General features: G+C 40.4%; 2 protein-coding genes across 9 annotated transcripts in view; one reads left to right on the top strand and one right to left on the bottom strand.

Moving 5' to 3' along the window:
• mdm2 (MDM2 proto-oncogene) overlaps positions 1-6,245 on the top strand; it is a 53,473-nt gene extending 47,228 nt beyond the window's left edge. For 2 of the 8 annotated variants that reach the window (XR_005946494.1, XR_005946491.1), the window contains exons 13-14: positions 2,119-2,191; positions 5,453-6,245. The gene's annotated coding sequence lies outside the window, so the exon portion shown is untranslated. Of the gene's footprint in view, positions 1-2,118; positions 2,192-5,448 lie in introns of all 8 variants that reach the window. The other 6 variants (XR_005946493.1, XR_005946492.1, XM_041216297.1 and 3 more) reach the window with 3 other exon arrangements.
• Positions 6,246-13,643: 7,398 nt separating this feature from the next.
• Positions 13,644-17,308, bottom strand: part of LOC121293339 (carboxypeptidase M-like) — a 63,625-nt gene continuing 59,960 nt past the window's right edge. Inside the window, exons 8-9 of the mRNA XM_041216301.1 lie at positions 15,834-15,982; positions 13,644-14,077 (exon numbers count right to left, since the gene is read on the bottom strand). Coding sequence (XP_041072235.1) covers positions 13,859-14,077; positions 15,834-15,982 — 368 coding nt within the window. The 3' untranslated portion in view covers positions 13,644-13,858. The remainder of the gene's footprint in view (positions 14,078-15,833; positions 15,983-17,308) is intronic.

The raw sequence follows: 17,308 nt of genomic DNA, 5'->3' as shown, positions 1-17,308 counted from the left end.
AAATTATTCTTTGATCTTGATGCTAAGTTATTTTTCTTTATTCTGCCACTAATTGAGGGCCTTAAGTAGACAATTAATGCTGAATTAAGGGCCTCATCCCACTGCCGCTGGTGTTAACCCTGGGGTGAGTGGGGGCACATCCTACAGGAACATTACAAGCAAACCTGTGCTGGGTTGCTTTTTTTAATTTCACAGAATGTGGGCATCACTGGCAAGGCCAACATTTGGTGTCCATCCCTAATTGCCCTTGAGAAGGTGGTGGTGAGCCGCCTTCTTGAATTGATGCAGTCCATGTGGTGAACAAACATCTACAGTGTTTGAGGAGTTCCAGGATTTTGATCCCAACACAGTGAAGGAATGATAATATGGTCCAAGTCAGGATGGCTTGAAGCAGAACCTGCAGGTGGTGATGTTCCCAGGCGTCTGGTGCCTTTGTCCTTCTAGATGGTAGTGGTTGCAAGTTCGGAAGGTGCTGTCGAAGGAGCCTTGGTGAGTTGCTGCACTGCGTCTTGTAGATGATACACACTGCTGCTACTGTACATCGGTGGTGGAGGGAATGATTGTTTAAATTGGTGGATGGGGAACCGATCAAATGGGCTACTTTTTCTTGGATGGTGTTGAACTTCTCAAGTGGTTGGCATCGCACTCATCCAGGTAAATGGAAGGTATTCCATTGCTTCGCCTGACTTGTTCCTTGTAGATGGTGGACAGGCTTTGGACAGTCAGGAGGTGAGTTACTCATGTATATCATGAAGCTATTAACATTTTAGAAAATATTTTTCTTTTAAAATAGAGGTTTAGTCTGTGGGTGTGTCTTAATTGGATTAAAGCCAGCTAATCTGGATGCTTTGATGGGTACTAGTTTTGATATGGAAGAGAGTTAGTGTATTTGCATTTTTTGAATAGAACATTCAAGAAGGGTGAAAACTTGACGCCTCTCTAGCAGCTACCAAGCAATATGTTTATATTACTAATAAAATTGGTACTATGAAAGGGGTTTCATTGTTAAAAGGTGAAGTTCAAAGAGGCTGGTGAGACAATCAGTGGTGGTAGGTTTAGCAATTTTCGGGTGCACAGAGCAGAGGCAATGTAAGATCAAAAGGCAGCTGTAAACCTCCAACTGGCTGAACAGTATCCAAAGTGCAAAGAACCTCATTTTGAATTTGTACGGTGAAAATGCTTTGCCTGGTGTCTGGTTAAGCCTATGGGTTGCTGTTGCCTTAATGGAGATTAGTTTGGGAATTTTTTAAAAGTTATGATAGTAGTAATTTGAAGCCATGTGTATATATTTTAACCTGTGTAAATTAATAAAATGTTTCAATTAGTTTAATGTAAAGCCTTGAGAACTAGTGGTCTGATTCCTGAATTTAGAGTTGCATCTCAAACATGACACTTAAAATGATAGGTTATGACAGTTGTTTAAAGTTCCCCTCTGGGATTTTTTAATAACTCTGCTTTACCAACTACATCAGACATAACAACTGGGGGATATACCAAAATAAATTATATTTCTAATTCCTTAATTGGTTAGAAATTGGTGAATCTTAAGCTTATGAGTACGAGAGGCATTTTGAATTCAGGAGTTGATGAGGTATTTTAGAAGTGGTGAGACTGCAGGATGGCTTTGGCAATTGCTAAGACTTTCCTGGGAGTAGAAGAGGTAACTCTGATTGAGTTGGAGAGAATAACCAAAAGTAAGTTAATAGAGTTGGCAGATAAGTTAAAATTGGGGTTACCTGAGGGGGCTAGGAAATCAGATATAGTTAAAAGTATAGCACAGCATCTACAATTGGAAGTGAAACCTGACACTAGTGAGTCACAGCTGGAGGTGGTGAGACTTCAGTTGCAAATGAAAAAACTTGAATTAGAAGCAAAGGACAGAGAAATGGCTTTTAAAAGGGAATTAGAAATTGCAAAGATGGAGAAGGAGGAAAGAGAAAGAGAGAGAGAAAGAGAATTCCAACTGAAAATGTTAGCAGTTAGAAAATAGACTTCAGTAGGTGAGGAAGGATTTATCTCCAGAGTAGATCCCAGTGGGAATATGTTTAAATTTATACAAGCTCTTCCAAAGTTTGATGAAACAGATATTAAGCATTTTTTATTTCATTTGTGAACCAGCTAAACAGATGAAATGGCCACAGGAAAACTGGACATTATTACTCCAGCCTAAGTTGTAAGGCAGGGGCTTGAGGTACGTGCTTTGCTTTCAGAACAAATGCCGGTGAATTATGATGTGGTGGAAAAAGCTATTTTGAGTGTATATGAGTTGGTTCCTGAAGCATACAGGCAGAAACTTAGGAATATGACAAAACAGCATGGGCAAACTTATATTGAGTTTGAAAGAGTAAAACAAAGTAATTTCGACTGGTAGATATGGCCATTAAAAATAGAGACAATCTATGCAGCTTTTAGGCAAGTCATTCTTTTGGAAAAATTTAAAGATTCAATCCCTTTGGTAGTGAGAACTCATGTGGAGGAACAGAGGGTTGATTCTGTAAGACAAGGAACAGAGTTAGCTGATGATTATGAGTTAGTTTATAAAACTAAACCTTTTTTTCATCACCCTTTCAAATTGGAAAAGGATAAAAAGTGGGATGGTGAAAGGAAAGCAGGTAGTCAGGGAAGAGAAGGAGTAGCTGGAAGTTCCCAGGAAGTTTCTTTCTCTGAATAAAAAGGAAGGTGAAGGTAGAAGTGATATTTGGAAATTGAGGTGTTTTCATTGTTACAAAGCGGGACACACAAAGAGTGTGCGTTGGAGGTTGCAGGGAAAATCTGTAGGAATTACTGGGGTACAGAAAAGCTCTGAAAGTAAAAGCTCTGTGGGCTCTGAGGTTCAGGCACAGGAGAAACCAATGGTTTGTGTACAGGTGAAACAGAGAGAATCAGTGAAAGGTAAAGGAGTGGGATTGTGTTCACAATTTACTCAAGAGAATTCTGAGGAGCAGGTTGCAAAAATGTTCAAAGACTTTATGTGAAGGAAAAGTCTTTCCATGTGCATAGGGTGCGGTAGGTAAATATGTTAAAATTTTAAGAGACACGGGCTAGTCAATCATTGATGTTGTGGGATAATGATATTTGTTGTTCAGAGGAAGTGTTGCAGGAGAAGATAATAATAAGTCAGGTTCGTGGAGATGCTAAATCTATTCCATTGTGAAAGGTAAATTTAAAGAGCAGATGGAAGATGGGTGAAGTTATAGTTGGAGTGGTGGAAAAATTGCCCATTGCAGGGGTTCAATTTATTCTGAGTGATGATATAGCTAGGTCGCAAATGTGGGTGATGCCTATGATAGCTGAGCAGCCTGTAGCAGTGTTTTCAACACAACTGCTACGGAAGGAACATCCTGGATTGTTTCCTGATCATTGGGAAAAACAAAATAAACAAGATAAGCAAGCAGTCCAAAGGCAAGAAGGAGGTGTCAAAATCCAATTAGCTGGCACTGTATTTGATAATGTTGTTCAGGAGGAAGGAATGCAGGACAGTTCAGTTGAAGTGTTTAACTCAAGGAGGCTAGTGGAGTTACAGAAAAATGATTTACAATTAAAACCGTTATATCAGAAAGCTTATTCACAAACCGAAGCAAAACGTATTCCAGTACATTATCATCGAGGAGATATATTACTGAAAAAGTGGTGGTCGGACCATGTCTCAGCAAATGAAAGCTGGAGGGAGGTACATCAGATTGTTATCCCATTCAGTTATAGAAATGAGATTCTGAGGATTGCTCATGAATTTCCAATGGGGGGACATTTAGGAATTAGGAAAACACAGGAAAAGCTAGAGGTTTATTTTGGCCCGGATTGCATAGGGATATAGTCAAATTCTGTAGAACCTGTCATATATGTCAAGTAACAGGAAAATCACAAGCAGTGATTAAGCAGACACTTTTAATCCTAATACCAGCATTTGAAGAATCTTTTACCAGGGTAATGATTGATTGTATAGGACCCCTCCTTAAGACTAAAAGTGGAAATCAGTATTTATTGACAATAATGGATGTGTCTACTAAGTTTCCTGAAGCGATACCTTTAAGAAATATTACAACTAAGATAATTGTAGAGGAGTTAATTCAATTTTTTTCAAGATATGATTTACCTAAGAAAATACGATCAGAGCAAGGATCAAATTTCATGTCACAGCTCTTTAAGGAAGTAATGAACAGTTTGTGGATAAAAGAGTTTAAGTCAACAGCTTATAATCTGGAGTCACAAGAAGCTTTGGAAAGATGGCATCAACCTTTAAAAACTATGATAAGGGCATACTGTCAGAATTATGCACAGGATTGGGATACAGGAATTCCATTTTTATTATTTGCTATTAAGAGATGCTCCTAATGCATCGACTGGTTTTAGTCCTTTTGAACTAGTTTATGGTCATGAGGTAAGGGGACCTCTGAAATTGATTCATGAGAAATTGGTGGGTCAAAACTCAAACTATTTTCCAGTATCAAGTTTCAGGGAAAGATTGAATAGAGCATGTGATTTGGCTGGGGACCAAAGATAAAACAGCAAGTGATGGAAGTGAAAGCAGATAAGAAGGCTAAAATTCGCAGTTTTGTTTCCGGACAGAAAGTATTAGTTTTATTATCAGTACTAGGGGATTCCTTAACTGCAAGATTTAGTGGGCCTTATAGGATTGAAAAGAAATTGAGTGAAGTAAGTTATTTAATAAATACTCCAGATTGAAGAAAGAAGCAGAGGGTATGTCATGTAAATATGCTTAAAAAGTACTTTAACAGGGAAGAGGAACAAAAAGAGGTGTTGGTGATGGTAGATGATGAGAAAGAGGTAGAAGCGCAAGACCCTGAAATTGATTTTCCTCTAATCAAGTTGGATAATGAGGGGGTGCTTGAACATTTAAATGAAATATTGAGTTACCTTCCAAGCAACTGTCAAAGTGATTTGGAAAAACTATTGCAGTCACACAAATCTATTTGTGGAAATAAGTTGGGAAAGACAAATTTAGCTTTATATCATCTTCAGTGAGGCAACAACCTTATAGATTAAATCCGGCAAAGTTATCACAAGTACAAAAATAGATTGATTTCATGCTTCAAAGGGAAATCATTGAGTCTAACTGCAGTAACTGGAGTTCGCCTATTGCACTGGTACCGAAACTGGATGGAAAACAAAGACTGTGTGTGGACTATCAAAAGACAAAAGCAGTGACAAAAGCAGATTCATGTCCCATACCACAGTTGGAGGATTGCATTGAGAAAGTGGGGCAATCGAAATTTATCACAAAGATTGACTAGCTAAAAGGATATTGGCAGGTACCATTGTCGGAGAGGGCAAAGAAGATATCAGCTTTCATAACTCCAAGTGGACTATATCAGTTTTAAGTCATGCCATTTTGTACAAAGAATGCACCTGCAACGTTTCAAAGACTGACAAAGTAATTGTGGGTCTAAGCAATTGTGTGGTTTATATTGATGATCTAATTGTTTTCAGGCAGATGTGGATGGAGCATTTACAACATCTGGATGAATTATTTATTCGACTGCAAGAAACAAATTTGGTGATGAACTTGGCTAAAAGCGAATTTGCAAAAGCACAAGTTATGTATCTTTGGACGTGGTGAGTTGGCTCCGAGAGATGTGAAAGTCAAGGCTATTGTGGATTTCCCAGTGCCTACAATAAAACGAGAAGTTTTGAGATTTCTGGGCATGAGTGGGTTTTACCGGAGATTTGTACCAAATTTTAGCCAAGTTCCACTGGCTGAACTATTAAAAAAGAACAAGAAGTTTCAATGGACACTGGAGTGTTAGAAGTCATTCGATAGTTTGAAAACTGTATTAACTACGACGCCAATGTTGGAAGTACCCAATTACGCCAAGCAATTCAAGTTGGCCGTTGACACAAGCGAACAGACAAAATCTGTTCGTAGGTGCATTAAAAGCTTAAAAGATAATGGGACATTTTTTAAAAAAAATCTGGACACTGAAGTGATTTCTCTTGATACCAAGGACTTGTGTGTATATATATATATATATATATATATATATGTTAATGCATGCACCTGGTTATGTAATAATGTAATAAGTATAGGAGATGGTGAGAGATGGGTTGTTAAAATGAAGCTGTATTTTAGAATCAAGATGGTTCATTTTTCGATGAGAGGGATGTCATGAAGCTATTAGTGTATATATTTTGGAAAATACTTTTCTTTTAAAATAGAGGTTTAGTCTGCAGGTGTGTCTTAATTGGATTAAAGCCAGCTATTCCGGGTGCTTTGATGGGTACTAGTTTTGATATGGAAGAGAGATAGAATGTATTTGCATTTTTTGAAAAGAGCATTCAAGTTGGGTGAAAACTTGATGCCTTTCTAGCAGTTACCAAGCAATGTGTTTATATTACTAATAAAATTGGTACTATGAAAGGGATTTCATTGTTAAAAGGTGAAGTTCAAAGAGGCTGGTAAGACAATGAGAATTTGAATTCAATCAGTGGTGGTAGGTATAACTTCAGCAGTTTTCGGGTGTACAGAGCAGAGGCAATGTAAGACCAAAAGGCAGCTGTAAGCCTCCCAACTGGCTGCACCGGATCCAAAGTGCAAAGAGTCACATTTTGAATTTGTAACATGAAAAAGCTTTGCCTGGTGTCTGGTTAAGTCTATGGGTCGCCGTTGCCTTAATGGAGATTAGTTTGGGAATTTGTTATAAGTTATGATAGTAGTAATTTGAAGCCATGTGTATATATTTTAACTTGTGTAAATTAATAAAATGTTTCAATTAGTTTAATGTAAAGCCTTGAGAACTAGTGGTCTGATTCCTGGATTTAGAGTCGCATCTCAAACATAACACTTAAAATTATAAGTTATGACAGTTGTTTAAAGTTTCCCTCTGGGATTTTTAAGTAACTCTGCTTTACCACCTGCATCGGTCATAACACCTAAGAGTTCCCAGCTTCTGACATGCTGTAGTAACCATTGTATTTATATGGTTAGTCTAGTTCAGTTTCTGGTCAATTGTAATCCTTGGGTTGTTGATGGTGGAGGATTCAGCTATGCTAATGCTATTGAATATCAAGGGGTAATAGTTGGATTCTCTTTTGTTGGAGATGGTCGTTGCCTAGCACTTGTGTGGCACAAATATTATTTATCAGCACAAGCCTGAATGTTGTCCAAGTCTTGCTGCATGTTGGTACAGACTGCTTCAGTTTCTGAGGAGCCTTGAATGGTGCTGCACACTGCAATCATCAGCAAACATCCCCACTTCTGATCTTATGATGGAAGGTTATTGATGAAGCAGCTGAAGATGTTTGGACCTGGAACACTATTTAGAGGAGCTCCTGTAGCAATGTCCTGGGATTGAGGTGATTGTCCTCCAACAACCACAACCATTTTTCTTTATGCTAGGTATGACTCTAACCAGTGGAGTGTTTTCCTCCTGATTTCCATTGACTCCAATTTTGCCAGTGCTCCTTGGTGCCACACCCGGTCAAATGATGCCTTGCTGTCAAGGGCTGTCACTCTCACCTCCCATTGTGAGTTCAGTTCTTTTGTACTTGTTTGGACCAAGGCTGTGATTAGGTGAGGAGCCAAGTAATCCCGTCAGGACCCAAACTGAGCATCATTGAGCAGGTTATTTATGTGTAAGTGCCATTTGATAGCATTATCAACGACACTTTCCATCACTTTGCTGATGATCGACATGCAGTTGACCTAATTTTTGTGGATAGAATATACCTGGGCAATTTTCCACATTGTTGGGCAGATGCCAATGAGGTTGAGGGCTCTGAGGGGTTACTCTAAGGCACTCAGTACCTGACCAAGGGGCCTGGCATTGGGGAGGCAGACCATTGAGAGCCACCCCTTGCTGGCTACACCCCTCGCTGCCTGCCCCACAACCCCCAACCCGGGACCTCCCCACCTCCTGCCATCACTCACCTGTGCTCTGGAATCCAGTGTTCGATACTAGTCCTCAAGTGGGTGTAGTATCTGCAGCAGTCATCCTCTCCCTGATGACACTGCCATTCAAAAGAGCTGCCGTCCTTTGATTAGCTAGCAGCTCTCGCTGAGTGAGGTTTCTCTTCCTGGGGTCCTCAGTCCTGGGGCCTTGCTTAAAAGAAGTAGCATGGGGCTCTCACTGGCTCTCCAGTCAGTGGGCAGGACCCCCATCACCTCCATCAAATTTCTCTATTCCAAAACAAAATGATTTTATCGGTACAGGATGTATTCAAGTATGAACATTTATTTTAGGTTTAACAAAATAAAACTTTGTTTTTTCAAATCAGTGAGGTAATTATGTGTAAAACATTAACATATTGAAACCAGAATCACATCCTATTAGTAACATATGTTGCATAAAGATGTAATGGAATAATTGGCAAAATGAATTCATATGATAAAAGTTTCTATTCCATTAATAGTTGATACATTAGTCATAGAGACACTAGATTAGAACATTGCTTTCATTGAATTCAAACTGTTCCAACCAGGTATATTAACACAAAATGTATTTCTGATGTTATGGAACAATTACACTGTACAATTTGGAGAGCAGCTTAATCTATGTGAAATATGCAATACTAGTGCAGCTGAAGTAGGATGAGTTCAGGATTTGGTATCCGGTGTAAGATCCCCTCGGGAAGGAAGTTCCACATATCTTTAGTAACAGCACCTGTTAACTTTAAAAATGAAAGACAAACACAATTCACTGGACATTCTCTAAAATTATTAATGATAGGAAAGAGCCAACATGACAGTCAGCTCTTCACTAACAGAACTAAATATCACTGGTAGCTGACTTAGACAAGCACAAGTTCGCACACATATTAAAAGGCACACATGGAGGTCTACATTTTTCCTCTGATTTGAGGACAGTGCAAGTGAACTACTATAACTTGTTCCCTGCCCATGGCAATTAAGTTTTACCAGCGTAAAACTAGTTGGCAGTGTAAAACTAGTTTAGCTAAGATTTATAAGTTAGATACCCGTAGTGGTTTGGAGACTGTTTTTAAATGATGCCACAAATCCTTGCATATTTTGTGTTCCTCAAATTAAGAACTGCTGGTGGCTGATACAGGCCAAGTAAAGTAAACTTTCCCACTGACTTCATCTTATTAAGCCGAAGCTGCCCCTCTTTCCATTCTCTCTATACACTCTAGGTGGCATTACAAACTGAATGCAAGTAGAGCCTGCAAGTAGAATGATCCTTCCCCATGATCCTTAGATTAAGTGAAACTATTCTATAAAGCTTTCGAGGTCCAAATTCAGCAGTCATTTTAGGCAATGTTGGTAAGATTATATTGGGCTAAGAGGCTGCAAACTTTCTGTAGTGAAAAATTAATCCAGTGCTTTTATCCCCTCCCACAACTCTTTCTCCAGTACATCAATGATTGCTTCGGTGCTGCTTCATGCTCTCATCCGGACCTGGAAAAATTTATTAATTTTGCTTCCAATTTCCACCCCTCCATCATTTTCACATGGTCCATCTCTGATACTTCCCTTCCCTTCCTTGACCTCTCTGCCTCAATTTCTGGTGAAATGACTGTCCACCAATATCCATTACAAGCCAACCAACTCCCACAGCTACCTCAACTACAGCTCCTCACACGCCACTTCCTGCAAGGACTCCATCCCATTTTCTCAGTTCCTTCGCCTCCATTGCATCTGTTCTGATGATGCCACTTTCAAAAACAGTTCCTCTGACATGTCTTCCTTCTTCCTTAACCGAAGTTTTCCACCCACAGTGGTTGACAGGGCCCTCAACCGTGTCCGGCCCATCTCCCGCACATCCACCCTCACACCTTCCTCTCCCTCCCAGAAACATGATAGGGTCCCCCTTGTTCTCACTTATCACCCCACCAGCCTCTGCATTCAAAGGATCATCCTCCGCCATTTCTGCCAACTCCATCATGATGCCACCACCAAACACATCTTCCCTTCACCACCCCCCCCAGCCCCCGGCGAAATTCCGCAGGGATTATTCCCTCCGGGACACCCTGGTCCACTCCTCCATCATCCCCTACACCTCAACCCCCTCCCACGGCACCTTCCTATGCAACCACAGAAGGTGCAACACCTGCCCCTTTACTTCACCTCTCCTCACTGTCCAAGGGCCCAAACACTCCTTTCAAGTGAAGCAGCATTTCACTTGCACTTCCCTCAATTTAGTCTACTGCATTCTTTGCTCCCAATGCGGTTTCCTCTACATTGGAGAGACCAAACACAGACTGGGTGACCGCTTTGCGGAACACCTTCAATCTGTCCATAAGCGTGACCCAGACCTCCCTGTCGCTTGCCATTTCAACACTCCACCCTGCTCTCATGCCCACATGTCTGTCCATGGCCTGCTGCATTGTTGTAGTGAAGCTCAACGCAAACTGAGGAACAGCACCTCATCTTCCGACTAAGCACTTTACAGCCAGATTGAATATTGAGTTCAACAATTTTAGATCATTGAACTCTCTCCTCCATCCCCATCCCTCCTTTTTTTTTCCAATAACTTATATAGATTTTTCTTTTCCCACCTATTTCCATTATTTTTAAATGTATTTCCATCCATTGTTTTATCTCTACCTTTTAGCCTATTTCGATTCCTTCACCCCCACCTCCACCAGGGCTATCTGGACATTGCTCGTCCTGCTTTCTACCCTTAATTAACACATTCCTTAGATAACCTTCAACACCTCTTTGTCCATGACATCTTTTGGCTATCTCCACCTATCACTGGCCCTCTATCCAGCTCTACCCTCCTCCTCCTCCTCCTCTCTCCCCCCCCCCCCACCCTTTAACCAGCTTATATTTCACCTCTTTTCTATTTGTACTTAGTTCTGAAGATTCATATGGACTTGAAACGTTAACTGTGTTCCTGTCCGCAGATGTTGCCAGTCCTGCTGAGATTTTCCAGGTATTTTTATTTTTGTTTTGGATTTCCAGCATCTGCAGTTTTTTGCTTTTTTCTTTGGATTAATTTATTCCCTTACACCTTACTTAACTGGATAAGTAGCTGTGATTCTCCCAAATACATAAATATTGCCCAATTTAATGGCTTTTAATCTAATTCTAAGATTTAACCTATTGGTTCTTAGTCCGGAAAAATCCATAGCCCAACTGCCCACCAATCATGAAGAACAGTTTCACCCAAGAAGAAAAAATGAAGAGAATTGGGATGCTTATATGGATGCAATATCTGCAACAAAGGATATTTGTCCATATATAATTTTCAGAAACAGATACCCACACAATCCATATTTCTTCACTGCAGGTCTCCCATCCAAGTACAAAGGAGAAAAGTTAACTTTGCTAAACTGTAGAAAGAGCAGTTGGAATTAGAATATTGCATAGACCCTCTTTAAACTATTGCTTTTAAGTTTTAACAGTTGCAGGCGTTATTGGCCGAACCATATCTATTGCACATCCCCAGTTTACAACTGCACTGCTTCCTTAGCCATTTCAAAGGACATGAGAATCAACTATGCAGTGTAGAATTGTCATGTTACCCAGTTCAGCTATGACATTAATGAACCATTTGGACATTTTTTGGTCATTGGCAGTCCACAAATGAGAAAATTTATTGGGCAGAGTATTACACTTGTTGGGCGGGTGCATGCCTGACCCAAACGAGTGTAAAGTGACGCGCGATAACATCGGGTGAGTGTCCCAACGTCATTGCGCACACATGCGATATTTTGGTGGGCGGGCACACACACGAGTTGGCAGTGCGCCTGCCGACAGTTAACAGGGCCTATTAAAGATCTAATTAAATTAAAAGTTTTGCTGCCCGTCCAACCTTACAGTTGGCGGGCAGGCGAAAAGGTCAAACGGCCACTGGATTTTTAGCAAACCCTCATCCATGGGCAGGACGAGGTTTCGATCAGTGATTTTAAAAATAAAAAAAATTTTAAATTCAAACTAATTTGTAACATGTCCCTGCTCATGTGACAGTCACTTTATGAAAATAAAAAATAAAGAATTTAAAAATGCTAATAACATGTCCCCTCAAGTGACATAGTCACATGAGGGGACATGTTATTAGCATTTTTAAATTCTTTATTTTTTTATTTTCATAAAGCTTCAGCTCCGAGGCAGCTCTATGCCTCAGGGAGCTTTTACAACACATATCTGCATGCAGGCACGAAGTTCTGCGCTCGCCCTCCGCTGCAGCGCACGATTCACGTTGGCCGGCAATTAATTCGCAGGCCTCTCCTGCTTGTCCCTGCTGAGCCTGCCCAACAACCGGAAAATGCTGGCCATCAAATTCAGTTTGGCGTGGATGAAGGTTTCAGTAGCACATGAGCAGAAGCATAGCGGAACCTGGTGTTATTGTGAAGGTGGAAATAGGTGGTCTTAGCAATGACACAGATATGTGGTTGGTAGCTCATAGTGAGGTCAGATATGATGCCAAGATTGCGAACAGTCTGGTTCAGCCTCAGACAGTTGCCAGGGAGAGGGATGGAGTCTGTGGCTGGTAAATGGAGTCTATGATGGGGACCAGAGGCAATGGTCTTCTCAATATTTTATTGGAGGAAAGTTCTGCTGCTCTAGTACTGGCAAGCAGTCGGACAATTTAGAGACATTGGAGGGGGTTAAGAGAGGGAGTGGTAAAAATGAATATGAAGCTATTGGAATTGTTGTAAAAATCTAATTGGTTCACTGACATTCTTTGACAAGGAAACTTGCCATCCCTCACCTGGTCTGGCCAATACATGATTCCCACAACTTTGACTCTTGACTGTCCTCTGAAGTGGTCTAGTAATCCACTCTGTTTTATCAAACCAGTATATGAGGGCAACCAGGGATGAGTAATAAATTCAGGGTTTACCCACAAACACCATCCCTTCCAATTCCCTTTTGTTGTGTGCTGCCTATTTGTTTAAGTGTGCATGTCCTGGAAATTGCTTTTCAGTCAAGCAGTAACTTAAAGGGACTAACTTGTGCCCAGCCTGTATTGAAACTTCTGAGCTGCTATGCCAGAACACCAATAACAGCCACATCCTGAGAATAAGTAGAAGGAAATTGTGTCATTAGGTGATGGAATTTGCATGTATTGCATCTTATTCCTCTTGCATTTACAATTTGTTCTGTGAAAATGCAGATCATCGCACTGCAATTTTTGATCACAAGGCAGCAAGTGTGTCAAAACTTGGTTAGGCCATACTTGGCCTACTGTGCACAGTATTGGTCTCAACATTATAGAGACATTGGGGAATGTGCAAAAACAATTCATAACGATGCTACCAGAACCGGAGAGGGTATACTTATCAGGAAAGGCTGAACAGGCGTGGAGCTCTTTTCTCTAGGGAAAAAAAAGGCTGAGAGGTGACCTGATAATGAAAAGGTTCAATAGGGTAGGCATAGAGATGTTTCCACTTTTGGACTCCGTCTAAAACTAGAGGTCAAAAATGTAAGATAGTCACTAATAAATCCAAAAGGGAATTCACGAGAAACCTCAAAGAGTGATAAGAAAGTGGAACTCGCTGCAACAAGGATAATAGCACAGATGCATTTAAGGGGAAAATGCATAAGCATATGGGGGAGAAATGATAAAGTTTCCCAAGTTCTTTCAAACAAATTCTGGTACAGCACATAGCTTTACTCTCAAACTTCTCATTCAGATACTTATAGATGGTGCTATTGTTGTTTGTAAATTCTCAGCTATGTTAACCAATGTAATCAATAAGATTTTAAGTAAACCAACATGATAAATCCATGACAATATTGTATAATTCCATAACTTCCATCTTATAGGTGAAATTTGATCTTACCCAAATTTTAAAATATACTTATTCAAATGTCATCAGTTCTGACTTATTTTGATTGTCACATTAATATTTATAATTAGCAGATACAAGAATCTGAACAGACTTTATGGAACAAGATTTGGTTGTAGGTTATAATTATAGCATCAGAACACCTCTATCCATTAATTAATAAAGCTGAGCAAATCACAATTGAGATCAACAAAATTGTGTTTTGTTGTATTCCATTAGCAGTGCCATATTGTTGTTGAGTAAGAGATGACACATCAGTTGTATTAATGTTGAAATGAAAGTTAAGGACCAATGCAGAGAAATTTTCCATGTTATTAAAAACTTGCAGCTCAGTTGTGTTTGATCCAAATCCTGGCACAGTGACCTTAAAGAGAAAAAGTTATAAGATTTGGTTTATTAGTTTTCTATGATATCACAATCAGCAACAAGAAGCTTTCCTTTGAGATCAAGTAAAATACTCCACATGTGATTTACAGCAATTTCAGCAATTGAATCTGAAAGCTTTTTTTGTGGATGGATAGATTTTAAGCAGCATAGTTAATAAAGTAACTGAAGCATGGAATGGGAGGGCAGGTTATCGTTTTATGTTAAACATTTAGTGTAGATTTCTGAAACTGGCTCACATTCCTTTGTCGGATCTAAATTTCCCTGCAATTTTTTTGTTTATCTCCAGACAATTGCATGATTTGTGGGGTTGCAGAGGGTGGAGCTGGTGGCAGTTTGATGGCGCACATAAGCTGGATAAGACATATTGGACAGACCAATTATTTTTTTCCTGTTCTTATACATATGATCCTACAGACAGCATGTCAGCATGTTCAACAGTGTTAAAGAGATGCAACCCAAAAATTAAGCCAGCGTTTTTTCCAGATCATGGGAATGCAGGAGTAGGCTATTTGGCCCCTTGAGCCTGCTCCATCATTTAACTAGATCATGGCTGATCTTCCACCTCAATGCCATCTTCTCCCAATATTCCGTATCCCTTGATGTCATTGGTATCTAGAAATCTATCAACCTCTGCTTTGAACATATTCAATAACTAAGCCTTCACAGCTCTCTGAGGTAGAGAATTCCAAAGATTCATTACCCTCTGAAGAAATTCCTCCTCAACTCAGTCCTAAATGGCCTCCCTCTTATCCTGACACTGTTTCCTCTGGATCCCCCCTCCCCAAACCAGGGAAACATCCTTCCTGCATTTACCTTGTCAAGCCCTGAAAGAATTTTATACACTTCAATGAGATCACCTCTCATTCTTTGAAACTCTAGAAACTACAGGCCCAGACTCCTCAATCTTTCCTCACAAGACAATCCCGCCTTCCTCAGGATTAGTCTGGTGAACCTTCGTTGCACTCCCTCTTTTTTCCAGGCATTTTTTTTTTTTAAAACTGAGAACTGAAAATTAGACCACAAAAATGCATTTCACTGCAATTAAACTCAAGATCTTCGTTGTACTGATGATTGTTTCAGTTTGTTTTCAAGTGCTTTTCAAAAACAAAATAATGCAAATCAACATATCTCGCTGAAGCTCATAGCACTGAAGGCTCAGTTTTTTTGCGTAAAAGGAGTAGACCTTGTAAATCTAGTTTCTTCAATTGAGAAATGATTGTTCTGGAATGGCTGTTTCAAAGAGCCAGTACAAGCCCAATAGGCTGAATGGCCTCCATTTATGTTGCAAAATTCTACACAGATTTTATTTCAAGGCAAATGGTCTTCAATCCGTAAGTGTTCTTAAGGGAATTAGCAATACCCTTTCAACGTTTTGGGTATGATTTTCTGAGACCCCATGTCACTGGAAGTACATCCAGAATTTCCCACGAAGCCACTCACTACGTGCAAAGTCCTACCAGGGACTCAAGGTCTCAGGACATTCGGCCTTGGATGTGTTACCAGTTTATGTAGACGCTTTTTAAAAACTAAAAGTTACAGGACAAAGTCTGCACTGCATCTCAGTGTAAATGCTATGTTGCCTGGCAGTGAATATTACCTATTGAGTGGCAGTTCATCTTTGCACAAGGTGAGCCGAACTGTGATATTATTTCCTGTGCCTTAATGCATTTGTTATAAATACAGCAAGATAAATGTAGCTGGGCACAAGAATAATGACAGTAAATTGAACTTACATTCAGGGTATATAATCCAGGTAACAGGGGTCTGTAATATTCTCCCCATTTATTAGTTCGAAAAGGAATGATATGTTCTCGACCATGAACCTCTACAATTGCATTTTCTATGGGAGCACCATCCATGTTCATGACTTGACCTTTTATACCTGTGTAAATGGAAATGATTTTAAAAATAAATCATAAAGTAGATTTTCAAGGATAACTACTGGTTGGTCATAACTACTGTGTGCATGATGTCTACTACAACCTTCCTAAGGAAATGGGTACAGCTATGGTACAGTTTCTCCTGTTAACCTGGAATCTTCCAAACATTTCCTCCTACTCCTGTGGCAGAATTAGATAGATAGCAGTTTGAAACTCAATGGGCAGAATCTTCTGTTAGGCGTGCGGGGACAGGCCCTGCACGCTGGCGCATAAAATGACGCGCGGTGAGGTCGGGCGTGTGTCTCGATGTCACCGTGCGACATTCTGATCTTCCGTTCAGCGGCCACGCACCAGAGTTGGCTCCACACCCGCCAAACTGTCAGAGGCTTGTTAACACCATTACTAAAACAATTAAACCAATTGCGAAAGCTGCCCATCCAACCTTAAGGTTGCGGTGGGGGGGGGGGGGGGGGGGGGGGGTGCAGGCGAAGAGCCCAGGCGGCCTTCTCATTTTTCATGAAACCTCATCCACGGGCGGGATGAGGTTTCATGAAGGATTTATTAATGAAATAAAATTTTTAATCAAAATTCATAAACATGTCTCAGCTCATCTGACATTGTCACATGAGGGCACATGTCTGAATAATTTTCTTTTTTTTTTAAAACAACTTTACAATTGCATTTAATCTTGCTGTGGCACGGAGCTGCCTCAGGTAGATTTCTGAGCACAGGCCCTGATTCTCCCTCCTCCCCCCACCCACACAGGTAGCACTGGGCACACATTGTCACATTGGGTGGGCCTTAATTGGCTCGCCTACGTAAAATGGCAGCGCGCAGCCAATCACAGGTGGTGATTGGCTCCACGCCCACTCCCGCTCAGCCCCCCCCCCACAATGGGGAGACTCCCCGAGATGATTGTGGCTGAAACTCTGAACAGTATTCAAATTCCAAGGGAAGTGTTACTCTCAACCCAGTACAAATCTTAAAATCGACTACACAGCATGCCTTGTTGTAACTGAAGACTTTTGTTTCAGCTTAAGTCTATCCTAATTTTAAAAATTAAGAAAAAAAATTGAAAGTGGAAAAGAAAACTTGATAGCCTTAACATCCATGTGTACAAACTATAGACAACAACTATAGAAACACAGGTCAGGATTTTCTTCCAAACATCCCAGGTTGGAGTGGGATTACTGCCTCATGCTGCATTGACCCTGCAGTGGCCTCAGCTCTTTTTTCTAAGTTGGGGGGTCATTAGTTGTACAGGAAGATCTCCCTGATGGATGCCCATTGCTGCTGCAGTTCCTGAAGAGGGGGAAACCAAAGGAGGC

The sequence above is a fragment of the Carcharodon carcharias genome, chromosome 21 (genome assembly GCF_017639515.1).
Source record: "Carcharodon carcharias isolate sCarCar2 chromosome 21, sCarCar2.pri, whole genome shotgun sequence".
Taxonomy (NCBI): Eukaryota; Metazoa; Chordata; class Chondrichthyes; order Lamniformes; family Lamnidae; genus Carcharodon; species Carcharodon carcharias.
The sequence above is the reverse complement of the archived record's forward strand: the minus strand, read 5'-3'. Positions and strand labels throughout refer to the sequence as shown.